This window comes from Microcaecilia unicolor, chromosome 3, assembly GCF_901765095.1.
Source record: "Microcaecilia unicolor chromosome 3, aMicUni1.1, whole genome shotgun sequence".
Taxonomy (NCBI): Eukaryota; Metazoa; Chordata; class Amphibia; order Gymnophiona; family Siphonopidae; genus Microcaecilia; species Microcaecilia unicolor.
The window spans coordinates 251,665,138-251,692,817 of record NC_044033.1 but is presented as its reverse complement, the minus strand read 5'-3'; the positions used below and the strand labels follow the sequence as shown (position 1 = coordinate 251,692,817).

General features: G+C 44.5%; 2 protein-coding genes across 3 annotated transcripts in view; one reads left to right on the top strand and one right to left on the bottom strand.

Annotated features, from left to right (window-relative positions):
* The window catches only part of LOC115466521 (sulfotransferase family cytosolic 2B member 1-like), a 1,032,539-nt gene that overhangs the window by 718,609 nt on the left and 286,250 nt on the right, over positions 1-27,680 (top strand). The gene's annotated exons all lie outside the window — the stretch shown is intronic.
* LOC115466519 (3-beta-hydroxysteroid sulfotransferase-like) lies at positions 5,596-27,334 on the bottom strand. Of its 2 annotated transcripts, none has more exons than XM_030197805.1 (7): positions 27,239-27,334; positions 20,081-20,223; positions 19,454-19,665; positions 9,764-9,890; positions 7,026-7,120; positions 6,158-6,338; positions 5,596-5,801 (listed from the first exon to the last, which is right to left on the bottom strand). In XM_030197805.1, exons 2-7 carry the CDS (start codon positions 20,214-20,216, stop codon positions 5,668-5,670), a joined length of 885 nt encoding a protein of 294 aa, XP_030053665.1. In that variant the 5' UTR covers positions 20,217-20,223; positions 27,239-27,334; the 3' UTR covers positions 5,596-5,667. The 2 variants fall into 2 exon arrangements, with proteins under 2 accessions (XP_030053665.1, XP_030053666.1); XM_030197806.1 differs by having other exon boundaries at positions 27,196-27,282.

Sequence of the window (27,680 nt, the reverse complement as noted above, 5' to 3'; positions counted from 1 at the left end):
TGCCTGATCTATATATTGTAAAGGTCAGCCAAGGATGCAGCTTTAACATAGTTTTCTATAACATAGTAGATGATGGCAGAAAAAGACCTGCACGGTCCATCCAGTCTGCCCAACAAGACAAACATATGTGTAAACCTTACCTTGATTTGTACCTGCCTTATTCAGGGCACAGACCGTACAGGTCTGCGCAGCAGTACTTCCCTCCTCCCAACCACCAGTCCCACCTCCCATCACCGGCTTTGGCACAGACCGTATAAGTCTGCCCTCCACTATCCTCGCCTCCCAACCACCAACCCCTCTCCCCCCCACCTGCTCCGCCACCCAATTTCGGCTAAGCTTCTGAGGATCCATTCCTTCTGCACAGGATTCCTTTATGCATATCCCACGCATGTTTGAATTCCGTTACCGTTTTCATTACTTCATTACGATTTTAATTTTTTTTTACAGCTAAATTTTATTAGATTGGGTTCACAGCTTGTCATTACTTGTTCTGAATTCTCTGTACTATGTTTCTTCGCTGGACATTACTTATTATGCTTTCTACCTTTCAATTTAGTTATCAGAAATGTTTGTTTACTGAAATATTAAATGTGTTTAATTCTTATATCTCAAGATAGAGGTCTGCATATGTATGTGCTGTACCCTAGGTACCTGAGATTTCAGAGACATCCCTCCCAGAAACATTGTACCTAAATGAGCTTTTACGTTATGAAGTTGTTTAGTTTTTTATGTGCCTTGCCTGTGCTTCAGTCTGCCCTAAATTGTTTATCTGATTGCAAACTTTCCCACTTAGATTTTTCATCTATTTCATTTTTTTGTCGTCATTCTCACTGCCTTGCTAGCAACAGATAGAGATTGGCGCCCTTCAAAGGGGAGATAATTTTGAGCTGTTTGAAATTGTTCACACACAAACCCTCTGGGGGGGCCATCCCTTTACTGCTTCCATTCTGACTGTTTTTCATTTTCTGTTGTTGGTCATTATTGTCCACAAATCCTGAACTTATTGAGCTTGGAAAGGTCCAAGCAGGAGACTGGGTCCTAATCAAGGTCATCAAGAGGGCTAAGGCAACCAGAGTAGACAACTTCTCGCAAGGGTAAGTCTGGCTGCAAAGGGGAGGTGCTTCAATAGGAACTCTCGTCTCAAACCCAGTTAAGAAAACAAAAACCCAAGCGATAATTTAGGGTCGAAATGGAGGCCTTAACATCTGACCCAGATAACCCATGTGAACAATTGACTGAGACAACAGTTTGGAGTCCCTTCGGATGACTGGAAAAGAGGAGAGCAATCCAGACCTTGACCAACAGACAGATCACACTCAGGTTGGTCCTAGGAGCCATCTGTGGTATACTTATTATCATCCTCGTGCTGCATGTCATAGACACAGTTAAACATACACCAATTCCTGGAGACCAGGAAAGAAATAATTCCCAATACCACTACCATCGGATGCTGGAGAACTTCACTCAAGCTTGACACCGAGTTCCTGCAGCTCGAGTTCTACACACAGTTTGCCCTGCTCCTGTCTAATCTGGACACTTTTGCATTGGCACTCTTACCCCAACATCTGCTTTCCTTGAAGGAGATTCTTCCTGAAACCATCTATCTGATCTTCATCCTTCACCTACTGTTTTGTCTGGAGCTTGAGAAGGACTTGGAGCTTGCAGGACTTGTTTATTTTGATCTGTGCATTTTGGACTTTTGCCATAATGAAGTATTTGCTATAATGAAGTATTTGCTTTTTATTCTTATAACTCTTTGTTGTTCTCCTATTTTTGTTGCTCACTCTCCACCCTTTGTTTCTCTTCTTATCATTAATACTACTCCTAATGTGTCTGCAGCTTCTGTTGCCTAGTCTTCCAATGCTGGGTTTCATATGGTGTCTGCTGCTATGCAGAAGTCCCTTCTTCTCGTCCTGTTTTTCCTTTTATGTATATTTTCTGACCTTGTTCCACTCACTTATACCTATATACTCCTGGGAATGCTTCTGCTATCTGTAAACCTGCCCGCTTGATTTTCTATTCCTGCTGAATGTTATATTCTAGCACTTACCTTCATGCAGTTTCTTTTTTCCTCCTAGCTTGCAGGCTGCTACTAATGCTAAGTGGCTTTAGAAATTTTGATATTACATGTTGCAATTTATTAATTTCGTGTATATCTGCTCATCCTGTTGTTTTTTCTGTTGATGCTTGTTTTTCAGGTTTGTGTCCTTGTGTAAGAAATATGCCACCATAGTTTTACTTGTTCATGGACTCACTTTTCCTCATGATACTATCTCAGTGCTTTATGCTTCCCCTTAGCCATATCATTCTCTCCTGCACCCCATCTTTGTCCTTTAAAATTCTATTTTTCTTTAATTATCTGTTGCATTATTCCCTGTGCTCGTGGGCTTGTCTTCAAACTTCTTGCTACTACTTTTGGTACAAGACAAAATATATTCTCTCCATGAATGTTGTGTGGGCCTGCTGCTGTTAACTTTATTAATGTTATTATTGTTAGAACATTTACTGCCAGTTAACGCAAATACACCTCCTTCAGGAAGACATTTATTCTGCTCATACTGCTAAACGGTTTAATTATTCTTCTTTTATACATATATTTTGGTTTTTTTGTACCTGTTTCACCCATTTTGTATCTTGTCTTTATGAAATTCAATGTTTAAATTTATCATTAGCATTTTTCTTGATTTAGCCGCTTATTGGTTACATGGGTTAATCCTTCTAGAGCTTATTTCAGCTCCCCAGGCATAGATAGATTTAGTTTGGGTTCCTTCTCTTTCTAACTGTTGTACCCTTCATCGATGGACATCCAGTAGGCACCCGGTGGAATTAACGATTATTATCTGTACAGGTGATGATTTTACAATCATCAAGAGGGGAATGAATTGATTTGCACTTTTCTGACCACTGACAGGTCAGTTATGACCCATGAACTGCATAGCTAAAGGCTCAAAATGCCTGAAAGCTGCATCTTTCTGTACTTTCTGCTGAGAGCTGTGAATTTAAGGTCATGCTGATCCAGCAAGGCACACTCATCCCCTCCCTGACAGAGTTGGTGCCACTGACTCTGCATCACAAGGACACTAAGAATGTATACACAGTTTGAAAGCAAAGATGTGTTGAGGTTACTAGACAAAACAATGATAAGACCTGGATCCAGGAGAAATTCCTGTGACTACAATCTCCTGTAAAAGAAACTTAGGACTTGTTATAAGATGCTGTGTTCCATAAACATTCAGATAGTGTGTTCCATTCTATGTGAATAATGCAGTAAGACAGAAATTAGCTGAAGCTGCAAGGCTGTATGATTTGGGAGGGAATTGATGCCCAATCCATTGTACAGAAAGGTATATAAGTCACTGCTGTATTGTATTTAGACAGAAGCTAAGATGATCATCAGTGCGTAAATCTTTACAGCAGTGATCTCTCTCTCCCTCTCATAACAAATTGCTATTTGTTATTGACTGATTGCTTTGTTATTATCTAAACTGGTAAGGAATAAAGACTTTTCCCTTCAAAGAAACATAGTCTTTGTCTTCTCTGTCACCCCATATCTTGGGGGTGGGTGGGCCATTATATCTTGGGGTGGGTGTAAGGCAGAACCCCTATTACCCCACTTATCCAAATGGTACATAAGTAATGCCACACTGGGAAAAGACCAAGGGTCCATCGAGCCCAGCATCCTGTCCACGACAGCGGCCAATCCAGGCCAAGGGCACCTGGCAAGCTTCCCAAACATACAAACATTCTATACATGTTATTCCTGGAATTGTGGATTTTTCCCCAGTCCATTTAGTAGCGGTTTATGGACTTGTCCTTTAGGAAACCGTCCAACCCCTTTTTAAATTCTGCTAAGCTAACCGCCTTCACCACTTTCTCCGGCAATTAATTCCAGAGTTTAATTATACGTTGGGTGAAGAAAATTTTCTACGATTTGTTTTAAATTTACTACACTGTAGTTTCATCGCATGCCCCCTAGTCCTAGTATTTTTGGAAAGCGTGAACAGACGCTTCACATCCACCTGTTCCACTCCACTCATTATTTTATATACCTCTATCATGTCTCCCCTCAGCCGTCTCTTCTCCAAGCTGAATAGCCCTAGCCTCCTTAATCTTTCTTCATAGGGAAGTTGTCCCATCCCCGCTATCATTTTAGTCGCCCTTCGCTGCACCTTTTCCAATTCTACTATATCTTTCTTGAGATACGGCGACTAGAATTGAACACAATACTCAAGGTGCGGTCGCACCATGGAGCGATACAACGGCATTATAACATCCTCACACCTGTTTTCCATACCTTTCCTAATAATACCCAACATTCTATTCGCTTTCCTAGTCGCAGCAGCACACTGAGCAGAAGGTTTCAGCGTATTATTGACAACGACACCCAGATCCCTTTCTTGGTCCGTAACTCCTAACGTGGAACCTTGCATGACGTAGCTATAATTCGGGTTCTTTTTCCCCACATGCATCACCTTGCACTTGCTCACATTAAATGTCATCTGCCATTTAGCCGCCCAGTATCCCAGTCTCGTAAGGTCCTCTTGTAATTTTTCACAATCCTGTCGCGATTTAACAACTTTGAATAACTTTGTGTCATCAGCAAATTTAATTACCTCGCTAGTTACTCCCATCTCTAAATCATTTATAAATATATTAAAAAGCAGCGGTCCTAGCACAGACCCCTGAGGAACCCCACTAACTACCCTTCTCCATTGTGAATTATGGTACCATATTTCTTATGGTAAGTAGAAGGGTCAGAGAAAGAATTCCCACATATTGTAGCCTCCTCTGAGACTAGGTGGTTACCAGAGGGGATCATGTAACCACTGACTCCACTATAAACAAGTCCCTGATGAAGTATTCAAGGGATCAGCGCCCACACTGACCCATTAGTCATCATAGAATGTGTCGTTAAGTATATTTTCAGAGTCTTTTGTGGAAAAATAAGCCTACCCCTCCTCCCTCACCAACTAAGCAAGTACAGTAAGGTGTCTCTGAAACTTAATTTGACTGTACAGTGCTGTGTAACCTCTGGTAGCGCCCATCAGAGGAGCTGGAATCTGAAGCCGGAGCTCAGGAAGATAAGATCAGTTTATGGTTATATTTCCTGGACCACTGGTCAGCCATAAACTTCCAGGTATCCCAGAGTGACTTGCTTATCTCATAAGAGGCATCCTGCATGAAAATTATGAGTTTTATACATCTATGAACGAATACATTTCTAAAACTTGTTACTTAAAAGCAGTGTGTTTTTTCTTCCAAAAAAAGGTGCTGGTTCTCAAATGCTAGGCCATTCAGAGGTAGGGTGATTACTGAGGGACCCACCCCACAATAGCCAAGCCCTCTGCAACCACAGAATCTATGACAAGACAGAATTGGTGTGTAGGGCCTGAGCTCTTTCATTAAAACTTGGGGACCATGGGTCAATTTTAGCAGACAATGGAAAAGGTGCCAGTACTCAACTATGAGGCCACCCTTCAGGGGTGGGGTGATCACTGAGGGACCCATCCTAAAAGCCCCCTGCAACCAGTCACAGAATTTATGACAAGGCAGAATTGGTGTGTAGAGCCTGAGCTCTTTCATTAAAATTTGTGTTCCATAGGTCAATTTTAGCAGACAATGGAAAACATGCCGGTACTCAGCACCCCCCTAAAAAAAAAGCCCTGCTTAAAAGCTGCTTTGCATTAAATCCTCATGCCAGCTAATCTTCACGCTGAGGTCCTTCATCTTTTCCCTGTACACTTTGTTGAAACGTTCGCTCTGTTCCACAGTGAAATGGTTTTTCCAGTCGCCAGAGATCCCTGGAAAACACAGATGAGAGAGAGAAACCTTTTCTCAGAAGAAAGCCTGGACACAAGCTGAAGAGCAGGTATCACACATTGAGATGTCTAAAGCATGAATACAGAACAGATAGCTGAAGAGCATATGTTCATCAGAGCCCTGTGCGAGCATCACACTGATACACATAAGGCACAAATACATCACAGACAGCTGAACTCAGTGTGCCATGATACACATAATACATGAATACAGAACAGAGCTGAAGTCGTGAGCTAATCCGAAGCCCATAATGGAGCAATATGGCCCTCTGTGCCTCAAAAATATTTGTGGGAGGGAAGGCAGGTCACTGCCCACGGTGGGATCCCCCAGTCCTCACCTTTCCTCATGAAAGGGCTCTTTTTCTGATCCATCACCTCTTCCGGCACGAGGCTGTAGTTGGCCATCTTGTTGTCCTTCATGTTTTTGAAGGTCGCATTCTCTACTACCTTGTCAATGGCTGCCTCGTCCAGCTCCTTCCCCAGGAAGTTGCAGATCCTCACCACACAGCCCCGCAAGTCCTGTGGAGGATAGAGACACAAAACAGTGAGAAATACAGAATAAGACCAAAAGCACATGAAGAGCAGGATATCAATGGCTCATATTTTCTGCTGCTGATTGGCTACTTGCATGCCTGACACTGATTGGCTGGGTCCTGGATATTAAGATTCACTCCAGGCACAGTATTGTCACTGAATGGTGTTCTGATTGGCTAATTTATCTAACTGCTCATGGATTGGCTGTTGGTTCTGTCTGGGATCCTCCTCATCAATCTCCTTGATCCGCAGTACAGTGTTATCAAGGGATTATATTCTATGCTTGTGATTGGCTGATCTATCTGACTGCTCACTGATTGGCTGAGATATTATCCTGGATAGTAAGGTTCATTCCAGGCACAGTATTATCACTGAATGGTGTTTTGATTGGCTAATTTATCTAACTGATCACTGATTGGCTGTTGGTTCTGTCCCGGATCCTCCTCATCAATCTCCTTGATTCACATTATAGTGTTATAAAGGGATTATATTCTGTGCTTGTGATTGGCTGATCTATCTGACTGCTCACTGATTGGCTGAGATATTATCCTGGATAGTAAGGTTCATTCCAGGCACAGCGTCGTCACTGAATTATGTTCTGCGTTTCAGATTGGCTGAGGTACTATCCTGGAGGTTTGCTGCCTGATACCCTCACTCTGAGTTTCATGGTACCTTGAGCAGCTCCTCATAAGTCAAGATAAGGAGATTGGCCCGATCCTTTTCCCCTGTCCATCCCAAAACGTGGTCGAACCAAGAGCCGTAGATCACTGCAGGAGAAAGGGAAGAGCGATCAGAACATACTCCTTGCTTCCCTGTTGAGATTCTTACTCTCTCGGTTCCCCTCAACCTCTAACCCCTCCTCTATCCCCCACCGTTTGCCCTTGTCCTGATTAACCCTCTTACTGTATTAGCTGGCACTACTTGTACTACAGGCTACCCCAGGGGGCAGATTACAAGCTTGGCACACTCTTTTCACCTACCTGTGGGCGTCAGCACTTATTCCTGCCAAAGGCTACTGTAAAAGCTTGCACCCAAGTGTACAAATCCAGGTTTCTATAACATTGTGCCTAATTTCTGGCAACGCCCCTCACCAATCTATGCCTCTTTCATGGCCCTTTGGAGTTGCGCACTATGAAACTTAGGAGAAGAGAGAGCAGGACAGGCAGTGCGGTGGCAACGGAGAGCAACGCTGGACAAACACTTCAGCTAGCAGAGGTTGGGGACCCCCACCAGCCAAACCAAAGGCCCACAGCCAGTTTGGGAGGGCCCAGGCCCCTGTGGCCCCCTGTAGCTACACCACTGTTGTCAGAAAATAGGCTCTGAGGGAATCGCTGAAAGACACGAACCCCCTGGAATCTGTGCAGTTAGTCCAAATGTGAGTAAGCAAATTTGGGCATAGATCCCAGATCCACATGTAAACAAATTAGTCAATTAGCAATTAACAACCACCTATTTTGCATTAATTACGAGTTAAGCGCGGATCTGCCCAGGGCTGCCAAGAGGGGGAGCAGAGGGGTCAAAATTCCCCGGGCCCAGCCTCCAAATATAGGGTGAAGGGTAGGAGGGCCGCCAAGAGGCAGAGCCGGGCCCGGGGCAGGGCCGACACAGTCACCACCTCATCCCCCCCCCCCCCCCCACACAGTCGGGATTCATCAGCTGACCCGCCACTCGGGACGCAGCCACCACCCCCACCCACTACCTTCCTGTGTCAGTGCATTTGCTCCTCTCTGGTCTCCAAAGGGTCCCAGTGCAGGGAGCTGGCTCTCTCCTGTTTCTGTGTGCCGGGACCGGGTTATCGCGTTAACACAATCAACTGGGTCATGACAGGAGCAGGAGAGAGATAGATGCCGGCGCCAGGGCTCCATTTGGAGGCCGGGGAGGAGCAGATGCACTAACGCAGGAAGGTAGGGGGCGGTGGCTGCGTCCCAAGTGTGGGGGGCTGCAACTGTGGGGGGGGGGGGGGGTGAGGCTGCAACTGCGGCAGCCCTGCCCCGGGCCCGGCTCTGCCTCTTGGCAGCCCTCCTACCCTTCACCCTATATTTGGAGGCCGGGCCCAGGGAATTTTGACCCCTCTGACCCCCCCTCTTGGCAGCCCTGGGCAGATCTGCGCTTAACTCATAATTAATGCACAATAAGTGGTTGTTAATTGCTAATTGACTAATTTGTTTACATGTGGATCTGGGATCTATACCCAAATTTGTTTGCTCACATTTGGACAATCTGCACAGATTCCAGGGGTTGATGTCTTGCAGCGATTCCCTCAGAGCCTATTCTTTGCCACCAGTGGTGTAGCTACATGGGGTCCTGGGCCCCCAAAACTGGCTCTGGGCCCCTGGCTTGGCTGTCGGGGGTCCCCAACCCCCACCAGATGAAGTGTTTGTCCACCATTGTTTGCCACTGCATTGCCTGCCCTGCTCTCTCTTCCCCTCACATCCAGTACTCTTGTTTTAGTGAAACTGAACAGGGCCACTGAGAGATTGAGCCGGACTTGGGACCCCACCCCCCCTCCAATCGCTACTCAGGCCACCCGGTGCCGCAGTCCCCAGTCTCCACCCGCCCAGCCCCAGCCCCGTTGACAGCCCCCCTCCGTCCGCCACCAGGCCCCCTGCATTCAAATCAATTCAGCAGCACCTCACCTCCGTGTGAAAGCGCAGCGGCAGATCGCTTCCCTTTGGGCCTTCCCTCCCTGTGTCCCGCCCTCAGGGAAACAGGAAGTTACATCAGACGAGGGCAGGACACAGGGAGGCAAGGCCCAAAGGGAAGCGATCTTCCGCTGCACTTTCACATGGAGGTGAGACGCTGCCGAATCGATTTGAATGCAGGGGGTTCGGTGGCGGACGGAGAGGGGCTGTCGACGGAACCGAGGGCGGGCGGGTGGGACCAGGGACTGCGGCACCAGGCCCCCCTTGGAAGCCCGGGCCCGGAGAATTTTATCCCCCCCTGCCCCCCCCCCTCGGCGGCCCTGAAATTGAACATTTGCACATGCTCAATTTCATTAAAATGAGTATGCCGGACGTGAGGGGAAGAGAGAGCAGGGCAGGCAATGCGGCGGTGCCGGAGACTAGCACTGGACAAACACTTCAGCTGGTGGGGGTTGGGTGGGGAGCGGCAGGTCAGCGGGGAGGCGGACCAAAATGTGCCCCCCTCCCCCACTTTGGGCTCTTGCCCATTCCCACCTCGAGTTCTGGCTATGCCCCTGTCTGACACACCCCTAGGGATAGGGAAAATGAATGACCCTGTGTAGCTTTTAGGTTCCTGCAAGCTGGGGTGGAGGGGGAGGAGTTTGATTAGAAGAAATAAGGGCAGCTACTAAGCATGATGAATCCCAGACGAGAGCCAGATGTGAAGTTGGAAATGCTGGTCAAAATTTGCAGCAAATACCAAGATAATGAACCTCGTTAGATACTCACAATCCCCTTTGAGAAAGTCCTGCAGTTCCTGTTCAAAGCTCTCAGGGACCTCAAGGAACTTGTGCATTTGGGAAAAGTGGTAGAGAGAAACCAGCTCATCTTTGGGGTGTCGGATTGTGTAAATTACCTGGAAAGGATTAACAAGAAATGGACAATGACTCTAAGGGCAGGAGAAATATTGAAGGGAAAGGGGGGTCGGTATCTTCCACAGACTCAGTAGGTAGAACCTTCACCACCTTGCTAGACAGACTGGATGGGACATTTTGACGTCGCTCTGCCTATCACCAGGGCTTTTTTTTGAGGGGATACTTGGGGGTACTGAGTACTGACACCTTTTCCATTGTCTGCTTAAGTAGAGGAGTGTGGTAGCCGTGTTAGTCCACTCTTAAGGTTATCAATAGAAATCAAACAAAATAAAACATGGAAAAGAAAATAAGATGATACCTTTTTTATTGGACAGAACTTAATACATTTCTTGATTAGCTTTCGAAGGTTGCCCTTCTTCCTCAGATTGGAAATAAGCAAATGTGCTAGCTGACAATGTATATAAGTGAAAACATTCAAGCATTACTATGACAGTCTGACAGGGTGGGAGGATGGGGGTGGGTAGGAGGTATGCATGGGGACATCAAAGCATATCATTGATATTCAAACAGGATGGGTGTGGATAGGTGAGGGGTGGGGTGATCAACAGAGACATACAGCTTTATGGTTTATAATGGGCTAAGAACCCCAGATCCTTGTTAAGTCCTTTCTGTTGGGTGTTAAAATATTCAATCATTCTGACTTCAAAGGTCTTACGTTCTTGTATGGTTTTAAAGTTACCTTTCAGGATTCTCACTGTGAAGTCACTGGTACAGTGTCCTGGTCCTGTAAAATGTTGACCAACAGGCGTGGGAACCCTGCTGGTACCAGTATTGTTCATATGATGTCTATGTAAATTGAATCTTGTCTTAAGCATCTGGCCTGTTTCTCCAATATAGCATCCTTCCTTACATTTTTTACACTGAATGATATATACCACATTGGAAGATGAGCAAGTGAAAGATCCCTTTATGTTGAATATCTTTCCTTTGTGGATGACTTTGGGGTCCTGTGAAATATTTTGGCATAGTTTGCAACTGGATAAATTACAGGGAAGTGTGCCCTTCTGTTCCTTTTCAGTCTGTGATGGAAGTTTACTTCTGATTATTATTATGGATTAAGAACTGGTTGAAAGATAGGAAACAGAGAGTAGGATTGCGTGGCCAGTATTCTCAGTGGAGGAGGGTAGTTAGTGGGGTCCCGCAGGGGTCTGTGCTGGGTCCGTTGCTTTTTAATGTATTTATAAATGACCTAGAGATGGGAATAACTAGTGAGGTAATTAAATTCGCCGATGACACAAAATTATTCAGGGTCGTCAAGTCGCAGGAGGAATGTGAACGATTACAGGAGGACCTTGCGAGACTGGGAGAATGGGCGTGCAAGTGGCAGATGAAGTTCAATGTTGACAAGTGCAAAGTGATGCATGTGGGTAAGAGGAACCCGAATTATAGCTACGTCTTGCAAGGTTCCGCGTTAGGAGTTACGGATCAAGAAAGGGATCTGGGTGTCGTCGTCGATGATACGCTGAAACCTTCTGCTCAGTGTGCTGCTGCGGCTAGGAAAGCGAATAGAATGTTGGGTGTTATTAGGAAGGGTATGGAGTCCAGGTGTGCGGAGGTTATAATGCCGTTGTATCGCTCCATGGTGCGACCGCACCTGGAGTATTGTGTTCAGTACTGGTCTCCGTATCTCAAAAAAGATATAGTAGAATTGGAAAAGGTACAGCGAAGGGCGACGAAAATGATAGTGGGGATGGGACGACTTTCCTATGAAGAGAGGCTGAGAAGGCTAGGGCTTTTCAGCTTGGAGAAGAGACGGCTGAGGGGAGATATGATAGAAGTGTATAAAATAATGAGTGGAATGGATCGGGTGGATGTGAAGCGACTGTTCACGCTATCCAAAAATATTAGGACTAGAGGGCATGAGTTGAAGCTACAGTGTGGTAAATTTAAAACGAATCGGAGAAAATTTTTCTTCACCCAACGTGTAATTAGACTCTGGAATTCGTTGCCGGAGAACGTGGTACGGGCGGTTAGCTTGACGGAGTTTAAAAAGGGGTTAGATAGATTCCTAAAGGACAAGTCCATAGACCGCTATTAAATGGACTTGGAAAAATTCCGCATTTTTAGGTATAACTTGTCTGGAATGTTTTTACGTTTGGGGAGCGTGCCAGGTGCCCTTGACCTGGATTGGCCACTGTCGGTGACAGGATGCTGGGCTAGATGGACCTTTGGTCTTTCCCAGTATGGCACTACTTATGTACTTATGTACTTATGATTAGCTTGTGTTTTAAATTGGGTGGCTGTCGGAAGGCCAGTACTGGTGGGGATGGGAATATCTCTTTCAGTAATTCATCCTCCTGGAGTATAGGTTGTAGATCTCTTATGATTTTCCTCAGTTTTTCCAGCTCTAGATTGTATGTCACTACAAGCGGGATTCTGTCTGTGGATTTTTTCTTCTTGTACTGTAGCAGATTCTCCCTGGGTGTTTTGAGGGAGGAGGCAATATTCTTGGAGATTATTTTGGGGTTGTAGCCTTTCTGTTTGAAGGATGCAGTCAGGCTTTTAAGGTGTCTGTCTCTGTCCCCTGGGTCAGAGCAGATGCGGTGGTATCTTGTGGCTTGGCACCTTAGTAAAAGGACCCCTAAGTGACCACTTGCTGTCTGTTATGAGCTACAAACTCAAAGCCGATACCTCGACAGATTAAAATGCATCGAAAATATATTTTTTTCCACTCAATGTGGAAACTCAAAAGAGTGAAACCATTCTTCCCGAGGGAAACATTCCATAGCCTGATACAATCAATGGTACTAAGCCATGCAGACTACTGCAATGGTATCTACCCGGGATGCAAAGAACAACTCATAAAGAAACTTCAGACCATTCAAAACACAGCAGCCAGGCTTATATTTGGAAAAACGCGATTCGAAAGCACCAAACCCCTCCGAGAAGAACTACACTGGCTACCAATCAAAGAACGTATTGCTTTCAAAATCTGCACCCTGGTCCATAAAATTATCTACGGCGAAGCCCCGGAATACATGACAGACCTCATAGACCTACCAACAAGAAATACAACCGGATCATCACGAACATACCTTAATCTCCACTACCCAAGCTGCAAAGGACTCGAATACAAATCAACCTATGCATCCAGTTTCTCCTACAGAAGCACACAACTGTGGAATGCACTACCAAAAGACGTGAAAACAATGTACGACCACCTAAACTTCTGTAAATCACTAAAAACCAACCTGTTCAAAAAGGTATACCACATCGACCCAACCTAAGTGCCTAAACCCTGCAACACAACGATACCAAAGCTTGTAACAGACTATACATAACTCTTCCTCACTATGATTCCCAATGTGTCACTAACAGATGAACCTTATCTGACCACATTAACTCCTTGTATTTGTTTCTCTACCGGAGATGGTGAACGCCTCTACGGTACAATGTAAGCCACATTGAGCCTGCAAATAGGTGGGAAAATATGAGATACAAATGTAACAAATAAATAAATAAATTATAAATGATGGAAAATGAATGATAAGTACATAAGTACATAAGTAGTGCCATACTGGGAAAGACCAAAGGTCCATCTAGCCCAGCATCCTGTCACCGACAGCGGCCAATCCAGGTCAAGGGCACCTGGCACGCTCCCCAAACGTAAAAACATTCCAGACAAGTTATACCTAAAAATGAGGAATTTTTCCAGTCCATTTAATAGCGGTCTATGGACTTGTCCTTTAGGAATCTATCTAACCCCTTTTTAAACTCCGTCAAGCTAACCGCCCGTACCACGTTCTCCGGCAATGAATTCCAGAGTCTAATTACACGTTGGGTGAAGAAAATTTTTCTCCGATTCGTTTTAAATTTACCACACTGTAGCTTCAACTCATGCCCTCTAGTCCTAGTATTTTTGGATAGCGTGAACAGTCGCTTCACATCCACCCGATCCATTCCACTCATTATTTTATACACTTCTATCATATCTCCCCTCAGCCGTCTCTTCTCCAAGCTGAAAAGCCCTAGCCTTCTCAGCCTCTCTTCATAGGAAAGTCGTCCCATCCCCACTATCATTTTCGTCGCCCTTCGCTGTACCTTTTCCAATTCTACTATATCTTTTTTGAGATACGGAGACCAGTACTGAACACAATACTCCAGGTGCGGTCGCACCATGGAGCGATACAACGGCATTATAACATCCGCACACCTGGACTCCATACCCTTCCTAATAACACCCAACATTCTATTCGCTTTCCTAGCCGCAGCAGCACACTGAGCAGAAGGTTTCAGCGTATCATCGACGACGACACCCAGATCCCTTTCTTGATCCGTAACTCCTAACGCGGAACCTTGCAAGACGTAGCTATAATTCGGGTTCCTCTTACCCACATGCATAAGGCGAGTAAAAAGTAAAAATAAATAAATGAAGGAAGGTGGAGGTTTTTTTAGAATTTTGAAGGCAGTAATTCAGTAGCCATTAGTACAAGACAAGGCAATTGAAAAAAAAACCTGATATCTTTTCCTCCACGTTTTCATTTAAATACTTAGTCGAAATATTCAGTAGGAATAATTTGAGAACTTGCCATTTAGGTTGAATGTAACAATTATGTCCCAGATATCTCTCATGTCATACAAAACAAACAAATTCTAGTGACACTTCAGTAACTGCAACACAAAATTTGTCCACTGTTACATACTTTAACGCAATACAAAACCCTGCAAATGTGCCACTCGGAAACTGTGTAGCAAACAGAGCCTGTGTACAGCAGACCTGCAACATTTTCAATGGCTACGATTGAGGGTAGTTGGAAAGCAGAATTACAGGACCATTTAGGGAAACTCAAGAATCTGACTCTACTACTACTACTACTACTACTACTTAACATTTCTAGAGCGCTACTAGGGTTACGCAGCTCTGTACAGTTTAACAAAGAAGGACAGTCCCTGCTCAAAGGAGCTTACAATCTAAAGGACGAAATGTCAAGTTGGGGCAGTCTAGATTTCCTGAATAGAGGTATAGTGGTTAGGTGCCGAAGGCGACATTGAAGAGGTGGGCTTTGAGCAAGGATTTGAAGATGGGCAGGGAGGGGGCCTGGCGTATGGGCTCAGGGAGTTTATTCCAAGCATGGGGTGAGGCAAGGCAGAAAGGGCGGAGCCTGGAGCTTTGCTTTCTCCAGGAAAGCACAGGCTTGCGGCCTATACCAATATTTTTGTGACACACCTCCCGCCTCTTAGGGACACTCCTGTACATCTCAACATACCAGAGATACTCAGTTTTGTTCTCCATCTCTTTTCAAATTGTCGCTAACATTTTATTTGGGGTTCTTTTTGCAGCCGCGACACACTGGGCTGAGAGTATCAATGCATGATCATTAATGACTGCAAGATCTTTTTCTTGGGTGGTGACTCCTAACTGAGAACCCAGCAATCTGTACCTGTAGTACTGCTACTACTATTTATCATTTCTATAGATTGTGTTCCCCTATGTGCCTCACTTTGCCCTTGTCCACATTAAATTTCATCTGCTGTTTAGATGCCCAGTATTCAAGTCTCACAAGATGCTTCTATAAGTCCTCATAATGTATTTATCTATTATTTATTAGGATTTATTTATAGCCTATGAGGAAAGGCTGAAGCACCTAGGGCTCTTCAGCTTGGAGAAAGCACGACTGAGGGGAGATATGATAGAGGTCTACGAAATAATGAGTGAAGTGGAACGGGTAGACGTGAATCGTTTGTTTACTCTTTCTAAAAATACTAGGACTAGGGGGCACGTGATGAAGCTACAAAGTAGTAAATTTAATACGGATCAGAGAAAATTTTTTTTATTCAACGTGTAATTAAACTCTGGAATTCGTTGCCACAGAATGTGGTAAAGGCGGTTAGCTTAGCAGAGCTTAGAAAAGGTTTGGACGGCTTCCTAAAGGAAAAGTCCCTAGACCATTATTAAATTGACTTGGGGAAAATCCACTATTTCTGGGTTAAGTAGCATAATATGTATTGACCTTTTTTGGATCTTGCCAGGTATTTTTTATGTACGTAATTGCATTATCTTAAAGATGTATGTCCTTTTATGTTTTATGTTCTCACTAATGTGGATTACAAATTGATTTGACTTGTTTTGTGCCTTTATATGAAGATTGTTTAAGCATTTAAGATAACGCTGTTCTGTCCTCTGACAGCCTCGCACTAGTTTATAACGTGATCCTAAAATGTGTGTAATGCTTTTACTGTTTTTCTCATTTCTAAGGACTATCATTGCTGCATTTCTCACTCTACAAAGGTATGTGAGCAAGGCATTGTGTGTAATGTAGTTCACAAGCAATGCAACCACACTTGCTTGACTGTGTAAGAACTGTTACCACTGGTTGTGAGGCTGCCCAGACCTCCTCTCTCTCTCTGCCAAGCTTGGCTCTTTTCTCTTCATGCTATCATTGTCAAGACTCTTGAGGCTTGATAACTTGAGGCCTCAATATCTTGGAGAATAACCTTGGCACACCAATCACCCGAAGTCTCTATTATTTTTATGAAGTCTCTTTAATTGAATAAATCACAGATAATTTACTCACAGATAGATGTTCAGAGGTGCTGCTCCAGGACACAGAGACTCCTTAATCTGAGAGCTGTTGGGGGTGGAGATCTGAGGAAAGGTAAGTATATTGCAGGGGGGGGGGGGGAACGATAGTTGAACAGGTAGAAATGGTTCAAAGCTGGGTGACTGGAATGTGCGATACCTCATTAGGGAGGAGATATTTTCAAGGTAAAAAACCAGGTTCGTTACAGGGAGTTTCAGCAGGACAGAGCTGTCTGGAAGAAGATGGTGCATGCTCCATGTCTCTGGCTAGGTGGTGGGAATGCCTCATGGCTGAAGGGACAAAGAAGTGTCGAAGCTTCGCACGGGTTCAGGGAGGAGCAGATAGAGACCTGCCATCGGGTAGCAAGGGGTGGTCCTGGAGTAGCAAGGGGTGGTCCTGGAGGACGGCTCTCGATTGTAGAGAAAGGCCATACCTGGCTGACCTCCCAGGACAGAGATAGTGAGAATGACCAGGAAATGATAGCAGGAAGACGAAAGAGCCAAGTTTGACAGAGAGAGAGAGAGGAGGTCTGGGCAGCCTCACAACCAGTGGTAACAGTTCTTACACAGCCAAGCAAGTGTGGTTGCACTGCCTGTGAATTACATTACCCACAGTGCATTGCTCATGTATCTTTGCAGTGAGACTGATAGTCCTTAGAACTGAGAGTAACAGTAAAAGCATTACACACATTTTAGGATCACGTTATAAACTAGTGCGAGGTTGTCGGAGGACAAAACAATCATTTCCTGGTCATTCTCACTATCTCTGTCCTGGGAGGTCAGCCAGGCATGACCTTTCCCTCCAATCGAGGGCTGTCCTCTAGCACCTCCCTTGCCACCCGGTTGCAGGCTCTGTCCCCATTGGTCTCTATCTGCTCCTTTCTGAGCCGGTGTGAAGCCTCAACACCCCTTTGTCCCTTCAGCCACGAGGCATTCACCATCTTGGCCCAGACAGCTTTGTCCTGCTGGAACTCCCTGCAACAAGATTGGGTTTTTACCTTGAAAATATCTTCTCCCTAATGAGATATCGCACATTCCAGTCACCCAGCTTTGAACCATTTCTACCTGTCAACTATCTTTCTCCCCTGCAATAAAGCTACCTCTCCTCAGATCGCCACCTCCAACAGCTCTCAGATGAAGGAGTCGCTGTGCCCTGGAGCAGCACTTCTGAACATCTGTCTGTGAGTAAATTATCTGTGATTTATTCAATAAAAGAGACTTCATAAAAATAATAGACTTCAGGTGATTGGTGTGCCAAGGTTATACTCCAAGATATCAGAGACTTTACGGTAACAAGTCTATGAGAGTCTTGAACAAACGCTGCTTACATAATATATATATATTATATAAATGAAACTGTATTATTTTATATATGCATGTATTTTGTATATTTTTTATATTATTTGCCCTCATTAATGTGGTTTTCTAATTATTTATTTATTTATTTATTGCATTTGTATCCCACATTATCCCACCTCTTTGCAGGCTCAATGTGGCTTACAATACATCATGGGTACTGGAAATAGAAGTGAATATACATTAGGTTTACAGAGGGTTTGTGTTACATGGTGGTGAATTACATGATGGTGTTAAAGCAAAAGACATTATAAGACAGTACTAAAAGTTCAAAAGATTATACAATTACACATGTTGATCTTTGTGATATATCTCGTCGAAGAGATACGTTTTTAATAATTTACGGAAGTTGGTCAGTTCATAGACCATTTTCAAGTTACGTGGCAGCGCATTCCAGAGCTGCGTGCTCGTATAGGAAAAGGTAGATGCGTGCATTGATTTGTATTTCAAACCCTTACACTTGGGAGGATGAAGAATGAGGGGTGTGCGGGAAGATTTTTTTGCGTTCCTGGGTGGTAGTTCTATTAGATCTGACATGTAGGCTGGGGCATTACCATGGATGATTTTATGGACTAAAGTGCAAAGTTTGAACGTGATGCGTTCTTTTAGTGGGAGCCAGTGTAGTTTTTCTCGTAGGGGTTTCGCGCTTTCGTATTTTGGTGTGCCAAATATTAGCCTGGCTGCCGTATTCTGAGCTGTCTGGAGTTTTTTTGAGTATTTGCTCTTTACAACCAGCGTAGAGTGAGTTACAGTAGTCCAGATGACTGAGTACTAGTGATTGTACCAGATTGCGGAAGACAATCCTTGGAAAAAATGGTCTAACTCTTTTTAGCTTCCACATTGAATGAAACATCTTTTTGGTTATGTTATTTGCATGGTTCTCAAGTGTAAGATGTCGATCAATGGTGACTACGAGGATTTTCAGGGTGTCCGAAACTGGTAGGTTTAGTTTAGGTGTGTTGATGGTGGTAAATTTATTCTTATTGAATTGCGAGGTGAGTACCAGGCACTGGGTTTTCTCAGCATTGAGTTTCAGCTGAAATGCATCTGCCCAGGAATTCATAATATGTAGGCTTTGCTTGATTTCATTGGAGATTTCCTTTAAATCTTGATGGAATGGGATAAAGATCGTTACATCGTCAGCGTATATATATGGGTTTAGGTTCTGATTCGATAGTAATTTGGCCAAGGGTGTCATCATTAGGTTGAATATGGTCGGTGAGAGGGGGGATCCCTGTGGAACTCCGCATTCAGGTTTCCATGTCATTGATGTAATCGAGTTTGAAGTCACTTGATATGAGCGTGTGGTGAGGAACCCTTTCAACCAATTGAGAACATTGCCCAATTCCAATTTGATTATCTATGTGCTCTTTTATGAATATTGTTCATGATTATGCTGCTTACTTACATATATTATATTCTTTGAATATATCTTTATTCCAATTTTTATTCTATATTCTTTTATTCTTGATTAACTTTTTGTTATATATGTTAATTGCGATGTATGTGTTTTATCAATAGACCCCTGCTGAGGCAGGTGTTGTGTACGCCGAAACATGGCCTGTGTTGGGTCATATACCAATAAAGGACTCCTGGAACAGCCCTTCCTCCTCTTCCACCAGCATAATTGTCCCACTGCCTCTAGCCTGCACCAGCCCATCCCCTTACCTTGGCCTGCGACCTGGAGAAGGACTTGGGAAACAAGTAGAAGGGTAAGTGGCTGGCGAAGAAGCGGGGACTCTGTAACCCCGTCTTCAGCTTTTCCTGTGTTTCTTTCAACTCCAGCCAGGGCATTCGGTCCCAGTTTGGAACAGTCCGGATCCAGTGTGGGTCACCATCGGAGCGGATCAGGCTCAAGATCTCAATCATCCAGGTTGTACCTTCCAAGAGCAAGACACACGTCCCCATCACAAACCCAGCAGGATGGAGTCAAGAAACTAGTTGCCATATTTCCCCCAATATCATATTGGGGATGAGGGTATTTCTTGATTGCTGTTGTTGAATTTTAATATCCAGTGTACCTGAATGTAACTCACCTTGAACTACTACTGAAAAAGGTACAGGCAAAATCGAAATAAAAATAAATAAAATAATAATTTGTGATGTATTGTGTACTATTTTTTAATGTGGTTCACTGCCTCGAATTAGGTATCCATGTATTATGTTATGTTAATCCCACTGCTGCCACCAATTATCAGTGCAACCTTGTGCAAGTCGCCTCTGAACTGGGGCTAAAGACATTATAACCCAGTGGCTTATCTTGCACACACCTGCCCTTTACCAGGTTCATCCTACCTGACTTAGGATATGCAACGCTGAAAACATCATCATCCAGGACCTGGAACTCGTTTTCTATGAATGTGAGAATCTCCGACGAGGTTGATAAGAGCAGGAAACACATCCCCTTATGATTGCCATACTTCGCGGTCATTGTAGATCTGCAGAAAGGGAGAAGAAAAGTTACAGGAGCCTGGCAGTTACAAGGACAGGTGTGAAGTGACTGCTGCTGCTTGAGCGATCACCCAGCTGGTTCACGGTGATGCTCATGGATCCCATCTCATCCTTGGAACCAGAAAAGTAATCCATTGCAGTGAGTGTAAAAGTGTAAGAAAATGGGAAAATCCATCCTAACCTCTGAAAACACCAATAAAAGGGGCCGATTTATCGGTTGAGCACACTGAGAAAAGCCCCTGACACCTGTGGGATACCTGAAGTCAACAATCCTGCAGTGACTATTACTTTACAATAAAGAGACAGTTCTAAGGCTGGTGTTGTAATTAATGACATATGCAAGCATGCCTGTCTGAATAAGATCTATGCCCTGGTATCCTTAGTGATGTAGAACGAGTAGAAGTAAATCGATTTTTTTTACTCGTTCCAAAAGTACAAAGACTGGGGGACACTCAAGGAAGTTACATGGAAATACCTTCAAAACAAATAAGAGAAAATATTTTTTCACTCAATGAATTAAGCTCTGGAACTCTTTGCCGGAGGATGTAGTAACAGCGGTTAGCGTATCTGGGTTTAAAGAAGGTTTGGACAAGTTCCTGGAGGAAAAGTCCATAGTCTGAGACAGACATGGGGGAAGCCACTGCTTGCCCTTCGATTTGTAGTATGGAATGTTGTTACTCTTTAGGGCTCTAGGATACTCTTTGAGATTCTTCATGGAATCTTGTTACTCTTTTTGGGTCTGGAACGTTGCTACTCTTTGAGGTTCTTCATTGAATCTTGCTATACATTATGATTCCAGAATGTTGTTACTCTTTTTGGTTCTGGAATGTTGCTACTCTTTGAGATTCTTCATGGAATTTTGCTATTCGTTATGATTCCAGAATCTTGATACTCTTTGGGGCTCTGGAATGTTGCCACGATTTGGGGCTTTGTCAGATACTTGTGGCCTGGACTGGCCACTGTTGGAAATAGGATACTAGGCTAGATGGAATATTGGTCTGACCCATGTTCTTATGCCCTCCTGGCCAGGCAGCCTATCATTGACTCTGCAGTTCAGCCTCTGACATGGCAGGTTTAGTGCCACCTGCTGTAAGGTGGTTGAATTTAACAAAGAGAGACAGTCCCTGCTCAAAGAGCTTACAATCTAATAGACAAGTGAACGGTCGGTCCGATCGGGGCAGTCAAATTGGGGCAGTCTGGATTCACTGAACGGTAAGGGTTAGGTGCCGAACGCAGCATTGAAGAGGTGGGCTTTAAGCAAAGACTTGAAGATGGGCAGGGAGGGGGCTTGGCGTAAGGGTTCAGGAAGGTTGTTCCAAGCATAGGGTGAGGCGAGGCAGAATGAGCGGAGCCTGGAGTTGGCGGTGGTGGAGAAGGGTACTGAGAGGAGGGATTTATCCTGTGAACGGAGGTTACGGGCGGGAACGTAAGGGGAGATGAGGGTAGAGAGGTAGTGAGGGGCAGCAGACTGAGTGCATTTGTAGGTAAGAAGGAGAAGCTTGAATTGAATGCGGTATCTGATCGGAAGCCAGTGAAGTGACCTGAGGAGAGGGGTGATATGAGTATATCGGTTCTGGCGGAATATGAGACGTGCAGCAGAGTTCTGAACAGACTGAAGGGGGGATAGATGGCTAAGTGGGAGGCCGGTGAGGAGTAAGTTGCAGTAGTCCAGGCGAGAGGTAATGAGAGCGTGGACGAGAGTTCGGGTGGTGTGTTCAGAGAGGAAAGGGCGAATTTTGCTGATGTTAAAGAGGTTATAATTGTACAGCGCTGCGTAACCCTAGTAGCGCTCTAGAAATGTTAAGTAGTAGTAGTAGTAGTAGTAGTAGTTAGGGAGTGTATCTAGGGAAGCCTGCGTCACTCCCTCCCTCACATAGAATTAGAGAATACAAAATTACAAATAAAAACAGTTAATAATAAAATGAAAGGAATCTTACTCTAATTCAGAAATACAATTAAAATCATTCTGAATAAACAGACCCCAAATCAGTAGAGGACAGTCAGACTCCTCTCATTATCTGTTTTCCTTTACATTGTCCAGAACTTGCAGGTGTTATGGCCATTGACCAGCAGGTGGAGATAGAGAATACCAAATTGTGCTGTGCTCTGTTAATTATTTATTAGGATTTATTTACCACCTTTTTGAAAGAATTCACTCAAGGTGGTGTACAGTAAGAATAAATCAAACATAAGTAATAGACAATTAGACATGGGTTCAGCTCCAACAATTCAGTAGTTTTATGTCTCCAGCAAATTAAAGAAGAGTTGCTCCACATTTCCTGGTCAGGTTTGACAGTCTAGTTCTTCATCTAGTTATTCAGCTGGTTCAAGCACAGGGGTATAAGGACAGAAGATTTCAGGGGTATACCTGGACATTTGCATTTCAGGTGTCTGCATCTGGTTTCAGGAGAGCTAAGCCATTGAAGCCAGAAGTCAGCAGTGGTAAGCCTCATTTCTATGCCAGTACTCTGGTGTTCCTTCCGGGAGGGGGTAAATTCAATTGGATTTCACTGTGCATTGAAAAGAGCAGCCTTTACCATTCAGTTTTTTTTTGTGTGTGTGTGTGAGCACCGTTCTCCTTATCCTAGCCCCTGCTGAAGTAATTAAGCACTGATCTTGCTGTGGAGCTGAGGACATCTTGTGAGGGATCCAGGCTCATTCATTGAGCATTCAGATAGGTTGCTGTCTCTCCAGCTTTCTCAAGGAATGGACCTAGATAACCTCTAATCAGTGGGTGTTACACGTGACAGGTAACTTCCCGCTCATGATGGCACAATGGGGAGGAGGGTGATTATTTTTCCTTACAATTTAGGTAGGTCTCAGAGAGAAACTAGAAGGTCAGAGGTTTGTTTCCTTAGTGACAACAGATTTCATTGGATTCCTGTAAATGGAAAATCTGCCTAATAATACATTGTTTCTAGAAAAAATGTTTTCAGCCTTGGCAGCTTTCCTCAAGGACAGCAAACAGCGCCCAACATGTTGCCCTGTCGAATAAAGACAAAATGCCCATTGCCCCATCCTACTTCCTCTGTCTCTTGTTTCTACTAATCATTTCCATAGCGCTACTAGACATATGCAGCGCTGTACACTGGACATGAAGAGATAGTTCCTACTCAACAGAGCTTATAGTCTAATTAGGACAGACAAACAGGACAAATAAGGGATAAGGACAAAGGGTAGCAAGATTCTGGGTTCCCAAAGAGTAGCAAATATGGGAAAAGGATAAAGAGTAGCAAGGTTCCAGAATCCCAAAGAGTAGCAAGGTTCCTGAATCCCAAAGAGTAGCAAATAAGGGAAAAGGAGAAAGAGTAGCAAGATTCTGGAATCCCAAAGAGTAGCAAATAAGAGAAAAGGACAAAGAGTAGCAAGATTCTAGAATCCCAAAGAGTAGCAAATAAGGGAAAAGGACAAAGAGTAGCAAGATTCCAGAATCTCAAAGAACAGCAAGATTCAGGAAACCCAAAGAGTAGCAAATAAGGGAACAGGACAAAGAGTAGCAAGATTCCGGAATCCCAAAGAGTAGCAAGATTCCAGAATCCCAAAGAGTAGCAAATAAGGGAAAAGGACAAAGAGTAGCAAGATTCCGGAATCCCAAAGAGTAGCAAATAAGGGAAAAGCCCAGCCCAGAACACTGCAGCCAGACTCATATTCGGAAAATCAAGATACAAAAGTGCAAAACCCCTATGAGAGAAGTTACAGTGGCTCCCACTCAAAGAACGCATCGCGTTCAAAGTATGTACCCTAGTTCACGTGGAGGGGCATAATCGAATGCGAACGCCTATCTCCATGGGCGTCTATGTTTAAAAACGGGTACGTGAAGAGGCGGGACAGACCGTATTTTCAAAAGAATGGACGTTTTTCAGCTGGGCGTTTGTTTTTTTTAGCGATAATGGAAACTAAAAACTCCCAGCTCAAAAATGTCCTAATCTGAGCCATTTGGTCATGGGAGGGGCCACGATTCATAGTACACTTGCCCCCCTGACATGCCAGGACACCAACTGAGCACCCTAGAGGTCAGTGCGGTGGACTTCAGACAACGCTCCCACATGCATAGCTCCCTTACCACGGGTGCTGAGCACCCAACCCCCCTCCCCCAAAACCTACTACCCACAAATGTACAACACTACCATAGCTCTTAGGGGTGAAGGGGGCACCTACATGTGGGTACAGTGGGTTTTGGAGACCTCCCATTTACCAGCACAAGTGTTACAGATAAGGGGGGATGGGCCTGGGTCCACCTGGCTGAAGTGCACTGCGGTACCCACTAAAAGTGCTCCAGGGACCTGCATACATGCAGGCCTCTAGGGCTTGTTGCTGCTATATAACATTGGCACACCAGTTGACACCTGAAGACTAATTTCTCCGAAAACATCCTTTATTGGAATAAGCACGCTTACTCACAGTTAGCTGCAGATCAGAGGTTGTGCCCCACTGGCAACGAGTCTCCCTGGTACTGAGATGAGCAGTAGGTCAGAGCTGGCAGAATGCTGTACAATGCCCTCTTTCAGCCACATTCAAGGTAAGAACTAAGTTCTGTAACGTGGCTAACACGTGAAAGGGATCTAAAACTGGCTTACAAAAATGGCTACTACCTCATGGACTACCGGAAATAAAACAGGACACACTCTGACCCAGTAAGCAGGGGGAAAAGCACCATGGGAGTAGAGCCTACCAACTACCAACATTGTGAGCATTTGCCACAAGCTAGTGGAATCACGGAGCCCAATACCCTACACCCACCACAATGCATTGCTGATGTGACTCTGCAGTGCGCATAACAGAAAAGATGTCACACTCGCCCGAGAGCCACATCAGAACCAGGGAAAGGCTGTCACAGGATAGAACACATTCTGCTTTCATAGAGGTGGGTACGGCATTTGAGGCTGGCATAGAGGCTGGAAAAAAAGTTATTAAAGTGGGTTTTTTTGGGTGGGAGGGGGGGGGGAGTCCGGGGAGGTCATCCCCGATTCCCTCCGGTGGTCATCTGGGCAATTGGGGCACTTTTTTGGGACTTGTTCGTGAAAAAAAAGGGTCCAAAAAAAGTGACCCAAAATCGCAGTAAAAACGCCTTTTTTTTCGATTATCAGCTAAAGACGCCCATCTCTCCTCAGCTGATAACCACGCCCCAGTTCCACCTTCACCACGCCTCCGACATGCCCCGTCAATCTTACCCGTTTCCGCGATGGATTGCAGCTGGAAACGCCCAAAATCGGCTTTCGATTATACCGATTTGGGCGCCCACGGGAGAAAGACGCCTATCTCCCGATTTGGGTCGCAATATAGGCGTTTTTCTCTTTCGATTATAAGCAGGAAAATCATCCACGGCGATGCCCCAGCCTACATGTCAGACCTGATAGACCTACCACCCAGGAATGCTAAAAAAATCATCTCGCACATTCCTTAATCTTCATTTCCCCAACTGCAAAGGTCTAAAATACAAATTAATGCACGCATCAACCTTTTCCTATATGAGTACGCAATTCTGGAACGCGTTGCCACGCAACCTAAAAGCGATCCATGAACTGACCAACTTCCGCAAACTACTGAAGACCCATCTCTTTGACAAGATATACCACAAAGATCAACACATGTAAAACTCCACACATATATCCAGAAATGTTTAATAATGCCTTCTGTTATATTACTATCTTGTATTCTATTACCATGTAACCCAAAATCCTTCTGTAACACCAAATGTCTATTCTCTTCTTATTTCCACTATCCACAATGTATTGTAAGCCACATTGAGCCTGCAAAGAGGTGGGAAAAAGTGGGGTACAAATGCAATAAAGAAAGAAAGAAAGAAAGAAAGAAAAGGACAAAGAGTAGCAAGATTCCGGAATCCCAAAGAGTAGCAAGATTCTGGAATCCCAAAGACTACTGCTACTTATCATTTCTATAGCGCTACTAGACATACGCAGTGCTGTACACTGAACATGAAGAGACAGTCCCTGTTCGACAGAGCTTGCAATCTAATTAGGACAGACAAACAGGACAAATAAGAGATAAGGAAAGTAATAAGGTGGGAATGATAAAACATGGGTACTGAACAAGTGAGAAAGGGTTAGGAGTTAAAAGCAGCATCAAAAAGGTGGGCTTTTAGCCTAGATTTGAAGACTGCCAGAGATGGAGCTTGATGTACCGGCTCAGGAAGTCTATTCCAGGCATATAACATAGTATCATAGTAGATGACGGCAGAAAAAGACCTGCATGGTCCATCCAGTCTGCCCAACAAGATAAACTCATATGTGCTACTTTTTGTGTATACCTTACCTTGATTTGTATCTGTCATTTTCAGGGCACAGACTGTAAAACTCTGCCCAGCACTATGGTGCAGCAAGATAAAAGTCTGGAGTTAGCGGTGGAGGAGAAGGGTATAGATAAGAGAGAGTTACCCAGTGAACAGAATGCTCGTTAAACCGGCTAGAACCAGTATAAAAACCACTTTGCTGGCTGGTTAGGTTTAGTGCATCTGGGCCTCAGCCTCCTTGCTTTCTGCCCCCACTCCCTTACCCATTGCTGTGCTCTGTCCTCTCCCATCTAGATAGGTGCTTATTGCATAGATGTCGATGTCAGAGAGGGTTTTCAGAGCGGCACTCCCATGTATGAAGAAACAGTCCCTTCTCCACAGAGCTTACAGTCTGTTCAAGACAGACAAATTTGCGCTAGCAGCGCAAACTCAAGCTGTGTTTCTTTTCCTCTCACACTCACATCAAGCTGTGCGCAGCCACTGGAAGAACGCTGATCGACAAGCGAAAATTCTCTTCTGTCCTGATCTGGGGAAGGGGATTTTTAGCTCCCGAAAACTGCTCGAGAACTGTGTTAGTCCAAAGAAAGGACCTCACCTTAACTGTTTTTCTCCTCTGTGTAAAAGGACTTTCCATCAGACCCAGTGGAGTTCCCTGACTATTCTCTGGGTCAGCAGCAGCACACTTGTCAGAATGGATTAGAATTCTTACCTTCTGTCATCTTAATGGCACAGTCTGGCTCTTTTCTACCCACCTTCTCTATCCTGATACCAGTATACACTCCTGCTGGGTTCTCTGTGTCTGCCGGGGACAGGAGAGCACAGACATGCAATATGTATTTAGACTTTGCCCTCCACCGGCTCATTACTGGCATATTTTAAAAGGCGTTCCACCTTATTATCTGAGGACCACCCTCAGCCAGTGTGGACACATTCAATGCCATTCCACTGTACATTTTGTGACAGACCGAAAGTCCATCAAGCCCAGCATCCTGTTTCCAACAGCGGCCAATCCAGGTCACAAGGACCTGGCAAGATCCCAAAACAGTACAATACATTTTATGCTGCTTATCCCAGAAATGGGCAGTGGATTTTCCCCAAGTCCATTTTAATAATGGCATATGGACTTGTCTTCCACTAAACCTAAGATAAGACAGTTTCCTAAACAAGTATGTTTTGAGCAATTTATTTAAAAAC

Coding starts and splice junctions, on each gene's coding strand:
- LOC115466519 (XM_030197805.1), bottom strand. CDS start 20,216: ATGACCGCGAAGTATGGCAATCATAAGGGGATGTGTTTCCTGCTCTTA. Junction 7,121..9,763: donor GGACTTTCTCAAAGGGGATT/GTGAGTATCTAA, acceptor TTTCTCCTGCAG/TGATCTACGGCTCTTGGTTC. Junction 6,339..7,025: donor CTTATGAGGAGCTGCTCAAG/GTACCATGAAAC, acceptor TATCCTCCACAG/GACTTGCGGGGCTGTGTGGT.